The sequence below is a fragment of the Helicoverpa zea genome, chromosome 3 (assembly GCF_022581195.2).
Source record: "Helicoverpa zea isolate HzStark_Cry1AcR chromosome 3, ilHelZeax1.1, whole genome shotgun sequence".
NCBI lineage: Eukaryota > Metazoa > Arthropoda > Insecta > Lepidoptera > Noctuidae > Helicoverpa > Helicoverpa zea.
In genome coordinates, this window is record NC_061454.1 from 11,474,265 (window position 1) to 11,497,497 (window position 23,233).

General features: G+C 36.8%; 2 protein-coding genes across 4 annotated transcripts; both read left to right on the plus strand.

Moving 5' to 3' along the window:
* Nucleotides 1-45: 45 nt before the first annotated feature.
* LOC124646316 (signal peptidase complex subunit 2) lies at nucleotides 46-2,099 on the plus strand. Its single transcript, XM_047186442.1, has 5 exons — nucleotides 46-161; nucleotides 373-438; nucleotides 550-683; nucleotides 1,401-1,553; nucleotides 1,831-2,099. Exons 1-5 carry the CDS (start codon nucleotides 144-146, stop codon nucleotides 2,012-2,014), a joined length of 555 nt encoding a protein of 184 aa, XP_047042398.1. The 5' UTR covers nucleotides 46-143; the 3' UTR covers nucleotides 2,015-2,099.
* A 720-nt stretch (nucleotides 2,100-2,819) lies between these two features.
* On the plus strand, nucleotides 2,820-23,117 carry LOC124645873 (glycerol-3-phosphate dehydrogenase, mitochondrial). 3 transcript variants are annotated; one of them, XM_047185837.1, is made up of 16 exons: nucleotides 2,820-3,121; nucleotides 10,118-10,214; nucleotides 10,612-10,780; nucleotides 11,348-11,570; nucleotides 12,413-12,576; nucleotides 13,406-13,539; nucleotides 14,056-14,213; nucleotides 16,714-16,907; nucleotides 17,279-17,473; nucleotides 17,947-18,068; nucleotides 18,365-18,501; nucleotides 18,887-19,040; nucleotides 19,457-19,645; nucleotides 20,037-20,135; nucleotides 21,734-21,882; nucleotides 22,206-23,117. In XM_047185837.1, the coding sequence occupies exons 2-15, from the start codon at nucleotides 10,122-10,124 to the stop codon at nucleotides 21,866-21,868; spliced, it is 2,166 nt and encodes a 721-aa protein (XP_047041793.1). In that variant the 5' UTR covers nucleotides 2,820-3,121; nucleotides 10,118-10,121; the 3' UTR covers nucleotides 21,869-21,882; nucleotides 22,206-23,117. The 3 variants fall into 3 exon arrangements, with proteins under 3 accessions (XP_047041793.1, XP_047041791.1, XP_047041792.1); XM_047185835.1 differs by lacking the exon at nucleotides 20,037-20,135 and adding an exon at nucleotides 20,665-20,763 and having other exon boundaries at nucleotides 2,822-3,121; XM_047185836.1 differs by lacking the exons at nucleotides 2,820-3,121; nucleotides 20,037-20,135 and adding exons at nucleotides 8,876-8,928; nucleotides 20,665-20,763.
* The last annotated feature ends 116 nt before the right edge of the window (nucleotides 23,118-23,233 follow it).

Genomic DNA, 23,233 nt, shown 5'->3' on the forward strand with positions numbered 1-23,233 from the left:
CCACGTCAAAATTTTGGCAAACAAATGTCAAATTTTACCGAAGCAAAGCGAGCCGAAGGGAAAAGCGTTATAATAATTTATAGAAAAACGCAAAACTATCAGCGTATTATAGCTGCTTTTAAAGTATTTCAAAGTCTTTAAACATGACAGAAACTCCAGAGGTAATTTTGTGTTGTATTTCATTTATATAAATCGTATTAAAAAAATCTTTTCGAAGACACGTCACGTTTACTTTCAAACTTATGTTTTCCTGCATTCAGTATAGTTTCAAAATGTTATTTCCGCATATTAATACGATTTTAATGATATCATTACACAATTATCTAAGAAATCACTTTGGTGTGGTATTTGATGACTGAATTTTGATTTCAGACTGTGAAAATCAATAAGTGGGATGGAGCTGCTGCTAAAAATGCTATTGATGATGCCATTAGAGAGGTAAATTGTTATATCAAGTTAAATTATAAATTGAGATATTTTTAATGTCTTGTTGTGTACAAATATTTCAATATATTGTTTATAACCTTTAACCCGCTATGTTTATTACAGGTACTGACTGGTGATCTGAAATGTAAAGAAAGTTTCGCCCTCATTGATGGACGTCTCTTCCTCTGCGCGTTGGCTGTTGGTGTTGCTCTCTATGCTCTTCTCTGGGATTATCTGTACCCATTCCCACAGTCAAGGTGGGCATGAACTTTTTGTATCTATTTTAAACATACCTTACTACAAAAACTTAAACGTCTGTTTTACACTGGTCTAATAAAATTGTGGCTGCAAAATGAACCATATGTCAACGTCATAACCTGTCATTTTTTTAGACAAGGCAAACTGACATTTAAAAGTTTTTGTGGTAAGACGGAAAGTATTTTAAAATAGCTTTTCCAGATAATAACCATAGTTATTAGAGATAGGTTTTGACCACAAAAAAAACAGTGGATTTAACTGCCCCAAAATAGTTTATTAACGCGCGTTCGCGGATGCTACAAATTGAGATTGTGTACCAAAATGACACAGTAAATGTCCATACAAATTATACGACGTGTATGTATGTAGCGTCCCATCGTAGCGTATCGTCCCAAGACATCATGACACAACCAAGCGCAGTATGCGCGCGGGACGTGTATACACGTTGCGCGTTAATTTCGAACGATGACGTTTAATCTCGTTCTGTCCGCGAAAGTGTTAAAATATATTGTAATACTGGTAACTGAAGGAAACTTATCTCCCTTTTTCATTATTTATAGTCAATTTTAAGTTAATAATAATATTGGTTACCAAACAAACTAAACACATATTATATAGCTTGGCTATTTCTACTGAATCAATTTACAGTTCATTTACAAAATAATAAATTGTGTTATTCAAAACAGATTCTTAATTTGAAATTCTATTTCTTGCAGACTGGTCCTCATAATCTGTGTGTCTTCATACTTCATTCTGATGGGTATCCTCACACTGTACACCACATTCAAAGAGAAGGGAGTCTTTGTGGTGGCTAAGGAAAAGAACGGAAACAACAACAGGGTCTGGGAAGCAAGCTCTTATGTTAAGAAGTAAGTTTATTTAATATAACAAAAAAAACTACAACTTATTTAATGTTACTTTACTAAAACATGACAACTTTTATAAATAATTTCATTCTGCATACCCTACTTATAAAATATTGTTTGTGAACATCATAACATTCTACCTCTGGCGTTGTATAAAATAAATAGAAAACCAATCTCAATCATCTTTGATTTGTGTCATGAGTTTAAGTCACATATTTTTGAACTTCCATAATTACCACAATTTTTTTTAATCGTATACAATTTACTTGTCCCTCCACAGGCACGATGACAAATACAACTTAGTCCTGGTGATGCGCGATGCCCACGGCAAGTCCCGCGAGGCCTCCATCACAAAGTCTTTCGCCAACTTCATTGACACCAACGGAACCATCGTCCAAACCCTGGTCATCAATGAGATCACCAAGCTTTACAACTCCCTCACTTCTGAAAAGAAAGAAAAGTGATTACTCTGTCTCTCGCACAAATATGTTAAGGTCTGACATTATTGTAATATTATTATTACGCCTAATAAACTAAATGTCCTATGTATTGGGTGATGTTTTTATTTGTTTGGTTTCTCCTCAGGATTGAAAATGTCTGAAAGATGATCTGCCTGATAATAGTTGTTGTCATCAGGTATGTTTATGTTCTCAAGTAGTGTCGTAAATTGCAACCATAGAACATATAGTTGTGCTTTATAACATAGATGTGTAGCTAGAAGAAGTAGACTGGAATTAGTATTAGTTTCGTTCATTAGATGGCGCTGTACTGAATATTATGCTTGCAAAATAGAGATAAATTGAAGGAATACCTATATTGTTTGCTATTAGTATTCATGTAAGTCAGAATGAAATCACAGTCGAACAGTAAATACACTCTTAAGACTCTTAATTCTTTTTTATAAAAATAATCCCTCAAGTTTTACCTAGAACACTAAAAAAAATAAAGGTAATTTTGTATTCATTGAAGTAGAAAGTGTATGATTCAGAAAAACTATATCATTTTCAATCTCCACTACTAAGTAGTTCTAGCATTCAACGGTAGATGTCTCTAGTGCGTCACATGGTACCAAAATACGGAGCGCTTACAAAAACTGCGGAATTTCCACGAACTACTTGCACGAACGACATAGAGTTGTTAATCAGACGCCTCTACGAGTAGCGTCATCAAAGCGGGTATTCTTATTTTGGTCGCGTTTTCCTTACATCGGCGTGAAGTTCTGTTGTTAGTCTCAATGTCAGAAGAACAATGAGTCATGGTTGGCGGCATGGAGCTAGATCGAATGCGCTACGGTCGCCAGTAGGTCGGTCGGAACCGCTGGTGCGTCGTGGGTGCTACACACTCGCGATTAGCTAATATGTACTAGAATTAAGTAACGCATTAGTGCAAATAGTTTTAATTAAAAAGCTGAATTAAATAGTGATGTGAAACTGAAACAATAAGTGCTATTAATATCGCTCAAATTTTTATACTATTAAAAACGAAGAATTTTAAGCGCCTTGAAAAGTTAAATTAACTAAAATAGATTACATGTTTTCATCGTAGTTTTCCTTGGAATTATATTTCTTAAGGTAAGTTTTATAATAATTGAAAAATGTTCCTGCTTGCACATCTATTCACCTCGTTACATTAATAGGAAAAATAATAAAAAATATGTGAAAAACCCAATAAAAAATTGAGTTTAGAATTTAAATTAACTGCGGGGTTTTTGTGCAAAGGGATGGTATTTGGTTTAGGGGGAGTGGATCAATATATTTCGGCGTCGTCTTCTGTGTTGTAAATCAATAGTCAGCTTGTAAAGATTAGAAGGCAAAGCTCTGTGGAAACCGGCAGTGTTATGACATCATCGTTGCGACCTGAACCAAGGACTCCCAGATTATGGTGCCTACTTATCTACACACTTTGTGATATTAAACAAAAGTGCTTGTAGCCATGTTTTGACTGCTGTAATTACATCCGCATACGTTTTATTTTTTTACGGATGGTTCATAATTTTATTGCTGCCTTTTATAGGCTTTATCAACTCATAGTAGTAATTCTTTGATAGCAACTGTATTTCGTTGGGCTAGGAACTGGCATGCCTAACTAAAACATGATTTTTAATTAAATGCAAGTAGCCAAAGATTCGAGCTAAATATAGTATTCTAATACAGTACCTGGACTTTATTATAAACAGTGGCTAGACTCGTTTAAATTATCTCGCGGCTCACGATTTCATGAGGATATTGTTTACGCGGGCTATCCGTTTATTTTAAACATTGCATGTGTCCAGTGAGTGTTAAGTCAGGTGACTGCACGTGTTAAACTATTAAACCATACGACAAAGATTATTTCACAAGACGAGGCTATTTTAGTTCTGGCTTGAGTATCTACGCGTGGCATGCCGCTTTGAACCACAGTGTGCACACAGTGCAAAATACAGTAACACAGATCGTGACCGACCTTGAGATGCCGGCCGAATGTTGCAAAAGTCAGTGGGCTCTGCGGTCATTGACCTCGCAGTCAGCTGGAATTTTCGCTCCCCTATCTTTTAGCGTAGAGCAGGTGTTACGTGTATCCGTGAATAAATACTTTTAACGTATCGTCGTAAGCAGTTCTCACGCTATTACGTGATTGTCAGCATGCGTATAAACGTGAAACTAATTTCGCGGCGCGTTGACTCAAATATAATTGGATCTCAATTCGACGTATATCGAACCCTTGCCAACATTGTCTCTTACATGCGGTTTTAAAGAATGCGATTGTACAAAAAATATTCGCATACTTTTTTGTAGGTGCCTGAGAGTTTCAGTAACTAAAACAGACGTTATCCAACTGTATATTTTATTATTTCATAATACTATTTACACATGTAAATTAAATTATTGTACGAATTTAGAATATAAAACTCATAGTTAAGACTGTCCTCAGTCTTTTTTTAGAGTAAGTAACAGGAAAATATTCAAATGATTCTTAGAACCAATTGGCATTTGTAAGTCAAAATTTACCTACGTGTTTTCTATTTTGCAAAAGACTTATACCTAACACATTTACCGCATTTACATTAATTACAGAAATTCTATGTTTCTACTGCTTTTTCTTGTTTGGACAAGAAGGTTGCGTAACCAGTGTAACTACCTACTACAGTACCTACGATAGTAGCGGTGACCCGACATGATTTCTTACATAACATTTTCACCTGGCAATTTTCTTTCAGATGTTTCAAAGGCGAGCCAATTAATTGTTACGATTTACGCCGTTGATTAGACCGTAGTCAGGTAGAGTTAAAATCTAAAAAGATCTTGACTGACACTGAATTGTCACTCCATAAAAAGGACGCTTATTTTGTGTTATTGGTATCTGCAAACACAAACCCTCCTCAAATCAAAAAAATGTTATAAACAGATCTTTTTCCCAAGCGCCTTTTTTAAATTACTTGAAGCTATAATATATTTTGTACTCATCTCAACATCTGGTACACTCGTCCTAGTTTCCAATACCTTGGTAGGACGTTACATAAACGCGACTGACAGAGACGGACTGATAACGCAAGCACGTGTTTGACCTTGCCTAGCGTTATCAGTGCAACAGACGGCGGAGCCGGAAGATTATAATCTATTTATTTAATTAAGATCCATTAATAAGTATTCATTACTTTCTTTGGCTTCGTTGTGGATTTCGCTATGTAGGCAAGGCCAATAACTATTTGGAAGACAGTTGACGCTACATGGGGGATGGCTCTGCCTTAGGTTACAGTTTTCTCGAATATAAATCATAACAGAAACAATGTCTTAAAAAACATAGAACCAAATATCCAACCTTGGGAACACCTAGCGAGCGAGCTCAAATTCGGCAAGAATTAGGTAGAAATTATAATTACTTACTTAAAGTTTTTCCTTGCATGCACTTTTTTATCATGTTTTTATTTGGAAACACCTGCAAATGAAAATTTTAATTGTCAACAGTATGCATGAAATATATGTATAAGTACCTAATAAAATTTTTCGCTCAACGCCAGCTGACTAATTAGGCATTACCTGTTTTCTGAGTAATTTTATTTATTCAACACCTTTATGGCTGCTCAAGACCGTGACTTCCTCAAGGATTCTTGGTTAGGTAATGTAATTACATAAAGATATATTACATACATTATATTTTTCAGAATAGTCCACTTAAGCCAGACTGTACGTGTACTTAACATTATGGCTCTCTTCAACGGTAAAGCTATTTATTTATAAACGTAGAGAGTTTAAGAACTCTATGAATAGCGTTGAATTACTACACTTTTCTACAACCTCAAGAAATAGCCAAAGTGAAAATCATATTAATTTGCTTAATGTCACTTGCCATGAGCTGTAGGCCCGGATTCTTACCGTCTCTAGCTTTCGATCCACCTTCCCACAGCTCACTCATAAGGAAAAGATTTATTTCTATAAATAAAATAAATATGGAAATAGGCCCCATCTGTTTGAGTACCTACCACGTCGTCTAGTGATTATTCGAACTATAGCTTTGATGTTCAATAAGATCGATTTCTGCTGTGAACAACCGCGTGGCCGTGACTTCAACGTTATCTGTCTTGGCGTGTAGGAAATTTGCGGCTTGTTCCTGCTATTGTTAGAACTAAAATTCTGTAGATAAACGCAGGTTTTGTACTAAAGAAGAATGTTGTTTTATCTTAAGTTGTTGGTATGCTGTCCATCTTATTTGATATTTAAAGTATTCCCGACTTGATTTGATAGACATTGCTTTAAAGTTGGCCTGTGACCAATTCTGTTTATAGACCTAATTTGGCAATATGAAAGTAAACAAATCGAAAGATTATAAACAAAGGAGCTATTACCTACATGGGTATGAATATTATTACCTGCTTAACAAGGAAACTGCAACCACAAGAAAATATTTTGCCGTAGAAAATTGTGTCTCACATACAGATTAGTAAGTAGCTAAGGAACTTGTATACCCAATTGGGGAAAGGGTTAAGTTTGGGGATCACACTCGCGTTGCTTTAGCAGTAATTTTATAAAACGAACAGTTGCAGCAGTAGACCAAATTCACACCTATGTCTATTCCAAAAGAGCCATACATCTGTTTTCTGGCTCGCAGGTAGCAAGCATCCAAGGCCTTAATTAAGATTCAGAGCTCGCGCTTGTCCCCATACAACGCTGCCAGTTTAACTTCGACTTCACAACAAAAACAAACAAGTCAAGTATGACATAAAGTCTTTTAAAAGAAAAACAATTCCTCGCGCGTCTCTGTTGACTTTCAAGTAATAGACTTGAGTGTTTCGAGGATCTTGCTGACATCGATGGCGTACCTACCTATATTGTTGGTATATTTATGTACCTACTACCTGTTTTATATCGAGTCTAAAATCATGTTGTGTCATTGATTATAAGTATGATTATATATCACATGCAATTAAAACTCCTTCATATAGCTTAAGGTTACGTCAGCCTAGTGCTAGGAGAAAGATACTTATATAGTAGTTTCTATGCAGTCTAATGCAAGCAGAATTGCACGCCTGGATATTGTATTCTAACGGGTAACTGCAATCATAGCGCAGGAAACGGTTCCTTTATCCTCAACACAACTATAAAAGCCATATAATAAAAGGTATATGTTCTACATTAATGGATAGATTACATAGGTACCTATGTAGAACATGTCATGTTTCAAGAATTGGGTTTTATTATATTGATAAGACATGATTCATGAACGAACGCATGGTTTTATGTCCCACAAATCACCTCACATTGTCTTTTTCGCCTGTTATATGTAACGTTTATTTAGTGTATCTTTTGGTAGGTATATTAGGTTTTTATTGGACAGCTAGTACTTTAATCACACGCTCAATGGTCTTCCTATAAAGGTGTGTCCAATTTTTTTTTTGTAGAGCATCTATTCTTGTTCGTTGTCCCTTATTCATCATCATCATCATCAGCCTATAGCAGTCCACTGCTGGACATAGGCCTCTCCAAGTGCACGCCACTGAGATCGATTTTCGGCTGCTCGCATCCGGCTCCTGCCAGCCGAATACCTTATTAGCTACATATAAAAATCCACCATAGTCATACATAGTTTCAATAACTATGTGACAACCTGTGTCTCAGTCACGTTGAAAACAAAACCAAGAAAATGATGATACCCGTCCTCCGTGAGTTTTCCTTCGCTCATACTTATTGTAACAACCCATGGCAACGCTATCTAGTCTTTTATTAGACTTATTAGGAATAGACGACAAAATTATCAGATAAGCTGTGTATCACGTAATTTTCGTATCGGTAGAATTATATCACGCCGTGGAAGGTGATATGCGTAGATGCTGCACCTACCTCGCGTGATCGCGGCGTGATAGATTATCATCAATATTGTTTAAGCATGGTTTTAATCTTCAATTATAGACATTGTTATCTTAATCTGGTTCGTCTAGACGAATAGCGAAAATTATTCCTATTGATTGACATATTGTTCGTTTAATCAAAAGCGCTACTGCTGTGCTCTGCAAGTCGGGTTAGTTTTCCTGCAAAACTTTGAAATTAGGGCAATGTCGTTGGACGTATGCCATACCTGGGAAGGCACGCGAAGCCCTCGAGACTAGTTACAATTCATGTCAGAGGCCGTCAAGCTATTAAGAAATCCCTGATGTTTGCAAATTTAAAACTTGCAGTCCAAACGCTATTAAAAGATATAGAAGATGTTTCCTAATCCTTCCCAAGTTAAACGGCTGTTGCACTTCATTCCAAACGTGAAACTTATGAAGTGACAGCTTTGAACACTAATTTTCATGAATTAGTTGGATGAACTAAGATCGAAGAGTACCTTGTCCAAAATAGAATCCCCCTATGGTTCTCAATGCCCCCCAATAAGGGCAATTAGCTGAAGTATCATGCGCTGGCTCATGGCTACAAAGATCACTTCAATTACAATTTCACTCAGGACTAACTTTATAATCTTTGAAAGAAGGGGATCGACCTACATTTGTTTGTGTAGATATAGTCTACCCCTGATAGTGTCGTATCGTAGACGTCAGCAGCAACTGATGTAATAAATTAAAGAATATGGAAAAATTGAGTGCAAAAGATTACGTTCTACCAGTCAGTACCGTGTGTAACTGACATTGAAAATGATAAGAGATGACTTGCGTAGACGAATATCCAGACACAATAGGTACATATATGGAGATATGGTTCGGCGGTTGTTCAGCTTTGATACAGACCTTAATTAAGACACCAGACACATTATGTAATTTGGAATATGTAAAGCGTTTTATCTCTTTTATCAATTACGATGATAGGGGCCTATACAAAACAAACTGACTGAATAAATATTATACAGATTTAGGATCGAATTATAAGAGACCTAACGTGTTTGTTGAGCTGTGAATACAAAATCCGGGGTATGTATCTTCTGCTACACTTTTCATTTATAAATCCGTCCATCAACCTTGTTACCGGGCCGCCTCTGTCTATGGTTCATGTTACCGACTCTAGTACCTTTTGACTGTGAATCAGCCCAGAGAAAATGTATTTCTAATTGTGATCTCAGAATTAAAATAAATACTTAATTGCTTCGTCGTCATCGTCTCAGCTGAAAGACGTCCCCTGCTAGCGTAGCTACGAAGCCTCCCCCGATTTGCCACTTTTCTCGGTTTTCAGCAACCTTCAATAACTAGCACTAACACGAGTTAAAATTATGTGGGTTAGGAAGAGCCAAATGCGGTTGCAATCTTTAGCTATAGACTGCATTTTTTTTTCATTCATTCATTTCTGTGGTATGTAAAAAATAGAAAAGCGTTTTCTATTTGATCGGAATGATTTTGGGAGGGGATTTTTTCCTTCGGACATCATTTGTTGAGGAGTGTAAAAAATCTTAAGCTGGTAAATATTGATGACATTAGGTACCTACATTTCTCGAGTTAATTTTATGGGAATTTACCTTGTAGACCTAACTTCTGCTTACTAGGTATTAAATTATGTTTTCTCAACCTTCAAACGCCCTCTGCGAAACGTAGTAAATAAAATAAAATCTAAGTACCTAGCGCGGTTATTTCATCAACTATAATAGAAGGTCAAGTTAATTACTATCTAATGATGGTGTTACATAAATACTTCGCTATTGTATTGTCATTTGTTATGTTTATTGAGACACATGCAACCATGCATGGATCATATTTCTTGAGAGAACAATTTGCTTTACTTTGTTGGTGCATAATAGCGAAGTTTAAAGTGAAACAAGACTTAAGATAATAAAGAAGAAACACCTAGTCTTAATAAGCCGAAAATAGATCTCAGTGGCGTGCACTTGGAGAGGCCTATGTCCAGCAGTGGACTGCGATAGGCTGATGATGATGATGATGATGACCTAGTCTAACAACTGTCTTGATTGCCATGGTTACCCACGCGTTAAAATATTCAAACTGTCAAACCTTGGGATAGACCAAGTTCTGATTTTAAAAAGGGTAATAGTCTTTTAGAGCTCCAAGAATTGGTGTGAAACGGGTTACCTCTAATTGCTTTTGAAGTATTCATCGCGACGACATAAACAGTCTATCCAAATTTTACTCAAAATTTCTTATTTTTTTCCAGAATAATGTCTCGCAGAAGATTACTGATTGGAGGCGCGGCGGGCGTTGCGGGCGCCGCTCTCACCGCGTGGGCGGTGGCTGCCGATGATTCACCGGCGGTACGTACCGAGGAAACCCGCCATTATCGGGGGACCAGATAACACTTTTCCTTTCCACGGCTATAACAGGCGTGTCACCGTGCGTAGCCGGATTATTTGGTGATAAGATACAAGACCGAGTTATTTTTGTAAAGATGTCCTTGAAGATGTAATTGTAGTGACGATAATTAGGTATGACGATATTAAAAATATGTCTTACTCAAGTTGATAAAATTACATTGTCATCACCACGCAACATGCAATTTTATTGTGTAATAAATGTGGTGAAACTTAAAAACCAAACTTGAGAGAACACCCCAAGCCAATGAGGCTCTCGAATTACTGGTTCAGAGCTTTTCCCTCAAGCCCGGAACACGTATATTGGACACTCTACTAACTCGTACTACTTTATCCACAGGAATGGTACAAAGCAGCAAGAGTATCAGCAAAGACAGAGCGCAAGAAGCGGCCTCTGCCTACACGCGACCACCAAGTGTCGTCCTTACAAGCTGGTCACACGTACGATATCCTCATCATCGGCGGTGGTGCTACCGGTGTGGGATGTGCCTTAGATGCCTGCACAAGAGGCGAGTAACATTTAGGTTCAACTTACTAGTAGGGAGCCAAGAACTTCTCCACGATCCCTTTCACTCAGAGCCCTTAAGTCATGAAGGGTCTTCGAAACATGTCGATCATTCATTAGGGTGGTGATTCGAAGATGTAAAGATTTTGTGACTTCCTCATTAAGCGATAAATTAGATAGATAAGTAGGTCAGGAAGTCAGAGATAAGAGTCAAGGCGGTTTATGGAGTGACTGATGATGTGCGCGTGCGCTTAGAATGAATTATTAGGCAATCCACCGCTCCATGTGTTATTTATCAAAGTCTATCAAATATTTTTTGCCGACGTCGACGACTTTATATTAGTTATTGCCAAAATGGTTATTTCGAATCCCGATAAATAATTTTTATCATAAATGAAAGCCGGACCTAATTATAGTATCGTCAATGTATAATTTTTGTTTCGTTAATTTGTTAGGTACCTTCAAACCTGTTTCCATCCCCTCGTTCTCTTATCCCAAACTTTTCTGAGATGAGATACCCATATCCAAAAGACCATCGACACCAAATGTTCTTACTATCTTCCCATTCCAGGTCTTCGCACAGCCCTGGTGGAGGCAGACGACTTCGCCAGCGGCACATCCAGTCGCAGTACCAAGCTCATCCACGGAGGAGTCAGATACCTTCAGAAGGCGATCATGCAGCTCGACTACGATCAGTACAAGATGGTGAAAGAAGCCTTGCATGAGAGAGCCAATATGTTGGAGGTGGCACCACATCTGACAAGACCTCTGCCTATATTGTTGCCTGTTTATAAGTGAGTTTGACATTTTAATCCCCCTTTCTTAGTGTACCTCCTCCTTTAAGCCTGTTCTTCTATGTGCCAAGGGGATCTTTCTTCAGAGTCAGGGTCCTTTTCTTCATAGCTTTTGTTGATGCTAATGCTACTACATCTAACAGCTCGAACTGCAGCAACCAGATGTGATTTGTCGGCGAAATACAGAAGTGATGAATCATCCTGACAGGTCTAATTTTATGCTAAAAATTCCAGTTGCCAGACAAGACCTCTCTAGACGGTTGTGATTCATTTAGCGCCACTAAATAAATCGACACGTGCTAACATATTAAAAAGTAACGACTTAGTTATTAGTTCAAGAATTTAAGAATTTGGCACTGTTACCGCATTATTTTTGTATTACTTCTGACTTGTCGTATTTGGGGTTGTCTGTTTACAATCAATAGTTTGGCACTGATTTTGGATCTGTTTATTTAATATTTGCCAGACGAGCTATTTAAGGCTTCCCAAGAAAAGGAAAGGTTACCTACGTGCCAAACATCAGCAAGTTATAGGCGACAAAATAAAGTTCAAGAAGCTTGATTTCTATATACTTTTTACTCCTTACACAACCTCTTACAAAAAACCCCCTTACAACTTTACCCCTACATTCTTTGGGATAAGTAGAGGTATAGGGTCCCAGGGTACATTTACTAGCCGGATGGTCAGATGCAACCATGTAGATTGTCGGGAGATTATACATCATTCAGTCGACGTGGCGTCAGATCGCACTACATGGCTAAATACGCGATCCTCATGTGTGAGGGAGGGAAGAAAACTCTTTGCCTGGAAATTTACTCAATATCAATTCCTTCTTCTTCTAGATGGTGGCAAGTCCCGTACTACTGGTTCGGTATCAAGATGTACGACGTGGTGGCCGGAGACAGGAATGTGAAGAGCTCGTACTACTTGTCTAAGAAGAATACCCTCGAGCTGTTCCCCATGTTGAAATCCGACAACCTGTGCGGTGGCATCGTGTATTATGATGGTAAGTCGGAGTATTATCTTTGCATCTATTTTTTTTGCTGTGCCTGGGTAAGTAGGACCGTTTCGTTCTTTTTTACGCCATATCTGTATCTGTAGGTATACTTCCTAGCCCAGACCTATTTATTGAAAGAGTTAGTTGACGAAGGAAGCAGGATTATTTATAGGATTCTGCAGATAATTTAGCCTACCTTTCCTATGTAGATGTGTTGTACTGATGACAAAACAAGACTTGAAAGTTTTTTAAAGCCGTGCGTTGGAACAATTATAAACTGTTTGCTATCCAACAGCAATAATATAAACATGATAACATTCGTCATCGTCCGCGTGCATTTATAGTATAGTAATTAACTATATCAACTTGTTACTAAGTAAACATGTATGTGTATCTAATTATAAGTTATTTGTTTTTGATTTATCTATCACGTTTGAGATTATACCGGCTTTAAGCGGCTTAGATTTATAGTTTAAATAGAATTTATCTTATGCAGACGAAGAGAAAAATATTTGTAAGGAATAAACTGTTATAATAATCTTATATCATCATTATCCTCATCCTTTTGCTCTTTTCCCAATTTAATTGAGGGACGGCGCAACCTGTTTTTTTTCCAAACTCTTTTATCTCCTGTCATCTCACAAGTCACATTATTTCTAGCCATATGAACTTTCACACAATCTATCCACCGTTTCTTTGGTCGTCCCCTTGCTATCCAAAACCTACCTTACAACATGATCCTCATTTCTCCTCTTCCTCGTATGAGGAGGAGATGCATGGATGGATGTATATCCATGAGAAATTGAACAGTAATTCATTAACTATAATTTGTCTACAGGTCAACAAGACGACGCGCGTATGAACTTAGCCATAGCACTGACAGCTGCGCGGCACGGCGCCACCATCGCCAACCATGTCAGCGTCACCAAGCTGTACAAGACGGCTGGCAAGCTCAGCGGGGCTAGGCTAAAGGTAAGAAAGATATGAACTTAGCTGACTACGTATAAATATAGGCAGGTACCTTGTTTATACGTACCTAGTGCCAGGATTCAGCAAGCTCGGGGCCCGTAAGTCGTAAAGAATAGTAAACTTCTTAACAACCCATCGTGACTGCACAGCAAAATAAATACCGAAGAAAGTAAGTCAGTTCAGTTGCGGAGGATTGCTCAAAGTCTGGTTGTCTGGATGTGCGGGGCCCATAGCGATTGCTACTTTTTTTATACAGTGAATCCGGCACTGCAAAAGCGGCTGGAATTTTTTCAATATCCTCATCTCGCAAATACTAACTATATTATCCTTATAACTGATCACATGATATAAAATACTCTTTCATTCTATTTGTTTGTTGAAAATAATAAATATGCAAATATCAGAGGAAAATGTAGCATATTATTATCAAGGATAGTGACAGAATCAGTTAAGTATAATTTTCCTTCCCCCAAATTCAGGGTTACTTACCAATTTGTATTATTTTTATTTATTTTTCAGGACGAGTTAACCGGCAAAGAATGGGACATTAAGGCGAAGTGCATTATCAACGCGACCGGCCCCTTCACCGACAGCATCCGTAAGATGGATGACCCCTCCGTCAAGAATATCTGCTGTCCGTCTTCTGGAGTGCATATCGTTTTACCTGGATATTACAGGTAATTAGATACATATTTTTTTGATTTGGTAAATACCTTTTATTTTGCGCTCAGTTTTTAATTGAGCTCAGTCTCTACTTCATATTTTTGTTACCTTTTTTTAGAAACCGTATTTACCATATTTAGAAACACCCTTTCGGTTTTTTTTATTCAGCTCCAGATTCAGATTCAGCTTATAGAATCACGATAAGAGTTCACTATATCGGGTTGTTTTGTTACGGTATTTTTTTGGATATGGTTGGGGTCCATTTCTATTGTTGACGTGGGAATCTGATGCGAATTGAAGTTTTTTATATCTCTTCTCATATTTTGCTCTATTTGGGTGACCCAACTAAGTTTTTGACAAAATACAGTTTTTTTTAACAGAGTAATTAAGCAATGTCTATTTTCATTCATACTGGTAAATTATCGTTACAATATTTTACATTGTTGCTACATTATCCTACTTCATCTCATGATAAATATATTTTTTATTAGAACATAAATCACTTGAGTGCGGTACGTTAACTAGAGCTGTCTGTAGTTCGTTTGTGTTGACACTCAAGGCCAGTAATGAGGTGAACTATTTATAGTCGAGGCTATTTATACTGTTACGGCAGACACATAGAATAACGCCCATCTCTTGCTATGTAACACGGAAGAAAATATTACAATAGGATATTTTAATCAATGTATAATTCTAGGTGTGGAGATCAATCCAAGAAATTAAAATCCCACCCAAAACAAAAATGTGAAAGACTGCCAAGTTCGATAATATGGGAATGCTTCGCCTATAAAAGAAGTGAGATCTGAATAAGTACCAAGTTCCATACACATACCTCAGTCAAAAATAGTTACTTTTTAATGATGTTACTTGGCAAGTTTTCATACACCTTGTTATAAACCTACTAAACGCAATGAATCAAGTATTTAATTTTCTATTAAAACTTGCCAAGTAATCATCATTAAAAAGTAACTATGTATTTTTAACTGAGGTATGTGTATGGAACTTGGTACTTATTCAGATCTCACTTCTTTTATAGGCGAAGCATTCCCATATTATCGAACTTGGCAGTCTTTCACATTTTTGTTTTGGGTGGGATTTCATTTATTTTTGTAAGGTTGTTTATTTTATTTTTTTCTTATGATGAAGTTAGTTAAAGAAATGTCTCATTTATACTATCTTTTAGATTTTTTAATATGCACTATGTTTCTTACAAAGAAATGAACTAGATTAACTATGACTAGATTTACCAACTAACTGACATGACATGTTATCATATATTATGTTCGTGGATCAAAGTTATACATTCGTTATTTTCGAAAGTGATTCACACTTGGCCGTTTTCAGATTTTTACTTTACTTTGACTAAATACAAACCTTTGTACCATTCGAAGATATATTATATAAATATAGATAAATTTAGTTCGTTTTAGTTCCTTAGGGGTATAAATTTACACCGGGTATAAAACACCTTCATTATTTTGAAACCGACTCACACTTGGCCATTTTCAGATTTTTCCCTTTACCTTGACATAAAGACCTACCTCCATGCCAAATTTCAAGTCAATACGACCATTGGAAGTGGTCTAAGTTTTTGATGAGTGAGTCAGTGAATCAGTGAATAAGTGAATAAGTGAATCAGTCAGTGAGTGTATAGTAAAAATAGCGATTTTCTGACGTCAATATCTCAAGACCTACAATAGGTATATTAATGAAATTTTGTATTTTAGATAAGTGAGGGGGTCTCAACAGATACTAGAAATTTGATATGCGTAAATAAAATAGATTTTGAGTTACAGGGGGGTCGAATTTGGCCCGAAACGGTTCGTGTAATATAACCCACGGCCGGTGTGTCGCCTTTTTTGCTCGAACTTGGCGGACACACTGCCGTGTGTCTAGATGTTTTTTTAATAGATATGCCAAAATTTCCATAAATAATAATTGGCAGTAAAAATCACAAGTACCACTACAAAAAATATTGTAATTTTAACGTGGTAATAACAAGATAGGAACATAAAACTACATACAGGAATGAATTTTATCCAGTGCGCAAACTTTGTCAACTTATAGTTAAATAAGTTTTATAGACACATATATTTTTATTTTGTCGTGTTTTAATACAAAAAAGAAAAGTTATTGATATCGAAAGAAGTTTATTTTGTAACCGATTGTACGGTCACAGTCGTCATAGTCGGCGGCAACGCGAAACCGGTTTACTGACGCGAGCGCTGCTCCAAGCGCGTAAGAATAGTTGGTATCCATATTTTGCTGATTTTAAGGCGGACAAAATAATGAAAAAAATTGTTTTACTGATGATGCAGATATGTTCTGTTAATGATTCTGGACCACCAGTTTTTTTTTTGTGCACTGCTTAAAATTCATTCCTGTATAACTCTAACGTACATAATAATAAACTCTACATCGATGTTAGAAAACACTTTCAACCTCATAAGTTCAGTAGTACAGTTATACAAAAGATCTAAAACTTAATTTAACACCTAATCATTATAATTCCAGTCCAGAACACATGGGTCTTCTCGACCCCGCCACATCAGATGGTCGCGTAATCTTCTTCCTACCCTGGCTGAAGGGCACCATCGCTGGTACCACCGACTTGCCCTGCAACGTCACGCACAACCCCAAACCTACTGAGGACGAGATCCTCTTCATCCTGACTGAAGTCAAGAACTATTTGAACCCTGATGTTGAAGGTTTGTATCAAAAGCAAATTGTAAAAGCAGTAGGTAACTGCAACTAAATTATTAGGCGCAATTCAAAAAAAGAATAGTGATGCAGTGCTATATATTTTTTGTCGATATCGATAGTATTTTTTTGCTAACTGAAAAGTGTAAGGTAAGGTTAAATTTAGTTTAATTGATGCCAGGAAGTCAGACAATCTAACCTCCTTTTTTACTGAATTCTGACTAACAAAAAGAGATTCTCAATTCGATTGTGTATTTTTTTGTTCTCATTTTCTTACATAAAACAAAATATTACCTCCTCTGGCTCTATTCGATTCCACTTATAGTTAATCGATAGTTCGATTTATTCGATATTTCTACTATTCACTACGTCTTTCCAGTCCGTCGCGGCGACGTCCTCTCGGCATGGTCGGGCATCCGGCCGCTGGTGTCGGACCCCAACAAGCCCGACACGCAGTCGCTCGCGCGCAACCACATCGTGCACGTGTCGCCCGCCGGCCTCGTCACCATCGCCGGCGGCAAGTGGACCACGTACAGAGCCATGGCTGCTGAGACTATCGACGCTGCTATTGAAAGTACGTGTTAATGGGAATTTGAGGGGCCCTTGCCCTGAAAATTCCTTACGAGATACTCGTCCTTGTAACTCAAAGTCAAATGTTTTTATTTCACATAGGCAGGCTGCTATGAAACGTGACACGAATTGCACGGTTCCAAAATGTTGGTCTCATGGAGAAGAGCCGTCTTGAAACTCCATTTAACTAGGTGTTGGGTAAACAAATGAGAGGAGGAAAAATTTGCTCCACCGCCCGAGACAAATAAATATGGGCGAGCCTCTTGGGGGAAGTGCCCATAGTACATAAGAAAATAAAATTATGGGGGCTGAATTTGACCCAGAAGAATTTAGTGTATCTTTTTACCATTTTATTTGTGTTATTTTACTTTTAGATGGAAAATCGATATTTCAGCTAAACTTCTTGGCCGTATTTAACATGCACTTATGATATAAGAGCAAGGATTCGAATATTTACTCCTATGCTGTATATTTCAGGCGCCAACTTGAAGCCACTGTACAAGGAATGCCAGACCGACGGGTTCTTAATAGAGGGTGCTCATGGATGGACGCCTACCATGTACATTAGATTAGTGCAGGACTTCGGATTGGAGATGGAAGTGAGTTGATTTTTTCTGATAATATGTAACAAAGAAGGTTAACTCTGATCTACAACAAATAATTGAAAATTCGGTGTCTTTGAAGCAGACTCATATGTCGATTATCGATATCGATAAAAGAGCAAAATGTACAGAAAAATAACATTTAAGAAATTGCTCATAAAAGGAGGAAGACGGTAAGCAATCGAGAAATAAAGACTTGAATACATGTTGAACTGCAAACTAAAATATACAAAGCACACAATCAACAAGACATTTCAAACCAGTAGTTAATATGCAAATCCAAAATCCTCCAGGTAGCACAACACTTAGCCAAGTCATACGGTGACCGAGCATTCGCCGTCGCCAAGATGGCGGCCATGACCGGCAAGAGATGGCCCATCATCGGCAAAAAGGTGCATCCCGAGTTCCCATACATCGATGCTGAAATCAGGTTAGCAAACGTATAGGATGGAATAGAGTCAGCCTTCAGGAAAAGAATTTTCCACTGCATAAAACGTAACGTAATCAATGCATTTAAAATTAGAGCTATCTATGACATAGGTACACCGGTTGATTAAATGAATAACATAATATGCCTACTAGCTGATCTGATCAATCAGCTGCGCAGTAGATAATAGGTTTCATTGTCAGGTCTTCGGCTTACTTCTGGGTTGACAAGATATTGTTACATAGATCTTCTTACGACAAAATATATTTTCCACTGTCCATTAAAAAAAATCACCGTGTATCATTCAATCAAGAGCTTCATTACTTACCATTAGCTTTGAGCTGATTTTGGAAGACTATTTAATCTAAACTTCCATAATTTCCTACAGATACGGCTGTCGCGAGTACGCGCGCACGGCGGTGGACATGATAGCGCGGCGCCTGCGCCTCGCCTTCCTCAACGTGCAGGCCGCCGCCGAGGCGCTGCCCATCATTGTCGACATCATGGCCGAAGAGCTCAACTGGAGCGATGCTGAGAAGAAGGTAGGGTGTTGGGTAGATGGGCGAAATGGTAAAAGAGTTGGTAGAATTTAATAGTATAGTTAGTAATAATATAGTTTGTGTGCTGACAATTGGGATTAATTATGCGTGGATAGAAAGTAAGATGGGGAAAGGAGACTGGACTAGTACAAGCCGTAAAGAAATTCTTCTAATTTTGAGAAGATTTTTTTTTGCTGGGTCTTATTGTAGAAAGCCAAAATAAAATAAATTGAGCAGTTTTGGGTGGCGGATTTTTTTAATTTGTTGTGAAAATGACAAAAGATGAAATATGACAATTTATTATTTTGCCACAAAATCAGTGGTAAATTTATGACGTAATTTTTCCTCAAACATTCTACTTGTAACTTCAAATGTTGAAAAAAAAACAAAAATACTAAAACACCATCCTTAATTTCCAGAAACAAATCAAAGAAGCGAACGAGTTCCTAGCCAACGAGATGGGTCAGATGGTGAACCGCGCCAGTCGCGATAAGATCCCCATCAACCTCAGCAAGGACGAGATACAGACCTACATCAAACGCTTCCAGATCATCGACAAGGATAGGAAGGGCTTCGTCTCCATCAATGATATTAGGAGAAGTCTTAAGGTATGGGGGAAAAGCTGGTGGAAAAGTAGGAATTTTAGATTAAGAAACTGTTCTGAAATATTTTAGACATAGACTTTGAAAATGTCTCCATTTAATAAAAATAACAAAATAATTGTCTCAGAGACAAATTATTTCCATAAATGATAGACGATGAAGTTGACCTTATATGAATATTTTTCTTGAGTCTCTTGTGCCTGGATATGGAGAGACCAAAGGCAACTTGGATCTAAGAAGATTCATTTGAAATAAATTAAAACCGCAAATATAGGGTTCGATTCCCTGAGCTGATAATATATAAAAGGAGTGAGTTGATAACAGGGAGCAATGTACAACTCCTTTCAACTAAAACTGGAAGTTTAATCATAAGTTAAACTAATAATGCCAATTCTAGAGTATGGGACTGAAGCCTAGCGACGCAGAAATAAGCGCCATTTTGTCCGAGATTGACGTCACGTATAACGGACAGTTGGAGTTGCAAGACTACCTGCAGGTAGAGAGTATATTCGGGATAACTGGGTAGAACTCACCGTGCTGTCGTCCACTGTCCAATGGGAAATAACTATGGGATACATTTGAAGTTATGCATGTATTTCTTCATCGAAAGAGCTGCTTCCAAATTTAAAATGAACTTCTCTCATTGGCTTATGGTTTTGACCAATAAAATTAACTCTCTTACGTCGTACTCAGAGAGAAATTGCAACACTATAAAAAAGTTTTTAATGTGTGCATAATTTCAATCTTTTGTTAATAAGTTGCACTGAATCTGTGTTATAGGCACTTGCTCTACGTTTAAAAAATAATTAGTTAATGCACAGCTTTCTAATTTTAGTCAGAAAGAGAGAAAAAGCTATCACAAACATGAGCTGTGTTTGATAAAGTATGAAATAGCTGATCATAAAAAGGGGTGATTAATATTCGAATAAAGAACTATACGAGATTTTTTCTTACAAGCCTATACCATAGATTAAAATGTACGTCCACTGTCACGTCCACGCTTTGATGTCGGGTATGGTCCACAGAACTACGGGGAGGAGGTGACCGGCGAACAATTGCACGAAATACTGAAAGAGATCGACACTAACATGAACGGCCAAGTCGAACTCGACGAGTACTTGCAGGTCTATATCGCGTGATTGTTTGTCTATACTCTTTTATTTGGCCTCTTTTTATTTGTCTTCCGTGCTGGCCCTTTTGATTTTGTCTGTATTTTTTCTTCGCTTTGTCTATGGAATGGTTGTTTTTGTGCCAGTGTTGTGTCAGTTGTTTATATATTTTTAAATAGTGTAGTTTATTCTTGGTAGGACTACATACTATATAAGTACTATATATAATAACTACATACAAGTCATATTTAAAAACCTAGAGCATGAATTAAACATCTTTCTTGATATGAGTGCAATGCAAATCAATATTCTAAAATAATAATCTATTGTTCGTTCTTATTTTGTTAATGATAGAATTTAAATTACTACCGATAGGTACTTACATACTAATCAATTAGTCAGATAAATGTATCGTCAAGTAGGTCAGCAACAGCAATGTAACGTTGGGAACATTTCAAACGCATTGCCGCCAAAATTTGACCAGGCGCCCTGGTTTGTCTACCAGTGCACAAATACTGTAAATAACTATGATTCATTGAGAAACATTATTTCGAACGTTTTTTAAATAATGTTTTCAGCTGGCATTTACATACTGTCATTTTGCATGATAATAATGGTAGGGTTCCATTAATATTTCGCACGCTTTGTGTTGGCTTTTGTATTAATTTATTTTGCTTAACTAACACTTAAATAGAATAAGATCTGGATACAGGTAAGTGAAAGGTAAGTATTTAATATATTTTATTAATTATTTTTCCCTAAATATCTCTATATTACTAGGTATACCTACTCTACATCTAATTAAATACACGTACAATTAATATTAATTTTCTCAAACAAAATATTTAAAACTAACACAATCCAATTTTCAATTTTATTATATTTTTCAATGGTAAATAAAACAACCACTTTTTTACCCACTTTAACATACCTAATTATTACAGAACCATAAACTAACCTATGCTAATTCGAACTCCTTGCACAGATGATGTCAGCCATAAAGTCCGGCCACGTGGCGTACTCCCGGTTCGCGCGCATGGCGGAGATGGAGGAGGAACATCACGAGCAGGAGATGCTCAAGAAACAGATCTCCGTCGAGAGGAGCGGCGGTGGATTGTAGACGTCATTTATATGGTAAGAAATATAGAAAAAATAATTGAATTCGAGGTGAAAAGGGCTATCAATTACAGGTAGAATAAATCGTTTTGCAAGCAAATTGGAACTTATACTTTTGAAATTCAACTGTCAGCTTTCTAAGTTACAGCACTTTTTTTAATATCGACAGCTGAGAAGATATTGCTAGATTAGTGATTACGACAGACGATCTCTTTGGGTTATGTGTTTTTTTATTATCCTGTAAAACAAATAGTAAATTGAAGCTGATTATAATTCCTCAGGGTGACATGACATCTTACTTGATCTTACTGTACCTACACATTTTATTGTTTTTGTTACAGGTACCGAAATCATCGCAACAAAGTAGGCGCTAAGCAAGACACAAGTATTATTTCACAAATCATTGTTACAAATTTTAATACTACCAATCAAATTATATCAAAATAAGTACGTCCAATATATTTATTGTTGAAGACAAACTATGTGAAGGAAGAATGAAAGATGATTTTTTTGAATCACTTTATATTATTTGGTTTAAAGAAAAATACCTGTTACTACATTTTGTTGTTCCCTAATTTTAAGATAAATGGATTTGATATGTGATTGTTATAATTTTAAGATGAGATTTATTTATTCGATTCTTTTTATTACTATACAAAGTTCAATTATACCGTCGGAATGCGATTTTTATTATTTGTTACAATTTATTGTATTTAGTACTTTATTGTATGCGTTGAGCTCTAGCATGCATTGCGAATGAATCAGACCTAGTCAAGGAAAAACTATAGCCATGAAGCCATTAAAATACCTGCGTCTATGGAATTCTTGATATCCTGATAAATATGCACTAGCATAATAGTATATTGTCGCAGTAACGCAACTTTTTGCCTTCTTGTTTATACAAGGGGCATAAAATAGCTTCAAGATTGCAGGCCGTCTCTACATTATTTGCCATGAAAAAACTAAACTACATTTCTACTTCAAGCAGCAAATCTTCCTAAATTATTTTTTTATATCGCTAGAGCTTGGCGACCACAAGCGTTACACTTGTTATGCCTAGGCTTCATTTTCGCAAACTATTTGTTGGTAAAACCTTCAGATACGGAATCTCCGAAGTGTGGGCCAGATATTAGATAATATAATACACAACATTTATAATGCATAGCACTGTTTCTATCGAACGATAGCTATTTGCAGTGTATTTTAAAGTTCTTGATGTGTTTATTGTGCAAATATATTGATTTTGAATCACGTATTGTTGTTTTAATTTTTCTATATTCCTCCTTCCCTCACCTTTTAGATAATACCTAACTCACATAGAAGAATTCAATTTTGAATTGTTACATAAATCATGTTTCAGAAGATCTAA

What these genes read in the sequence shown, in the direction of transcription:
- LOC124646316 (XM_047186442.1), top strand. An exon ending in TTGATGATGCCATTAGAGAG is followed by an intron (nt 439 to 549) that starts GTAAATTGTTAT and finishes TGTTTATTACAG; the next exon opens with GTACTGACTGGTGATCTGAA. An exon ending in GCAAGCTCTTATGTTAAGAA is followed by an intron (nt 1,554 to 1,830) that starts GTAAGTTTATTT and finishes GTCCCTCCACAG; the next exon opens with GCACGATGACAAATACAACT.
- LOC124645873 (XM_047185837.1), top strand. Translation starts at nt 10,122, where the DNA reads ATGTCTCGCAGAAGATTACTGATTGGAGGCGCGGCGGGCGTTGCGGGC. An exon ending in CTGCCGATGATTCACCGGCG is followed by an intron (nt 10,215 to 10,611) that starts GTACGTACCGAG and finishes CTTTATCCACAG; the next exon opens with GAATGGTACAAAGCAGCAAG. An exon ending in TTTGAACCCTGATGTTGAAG is followed by an intron (nt 16,908 to 17,278) that starts GTTTGTATCAAA and finishes ACGTCTTTCCAG; the next exon opens with TCCGTCGCGGCGACGTCCTC.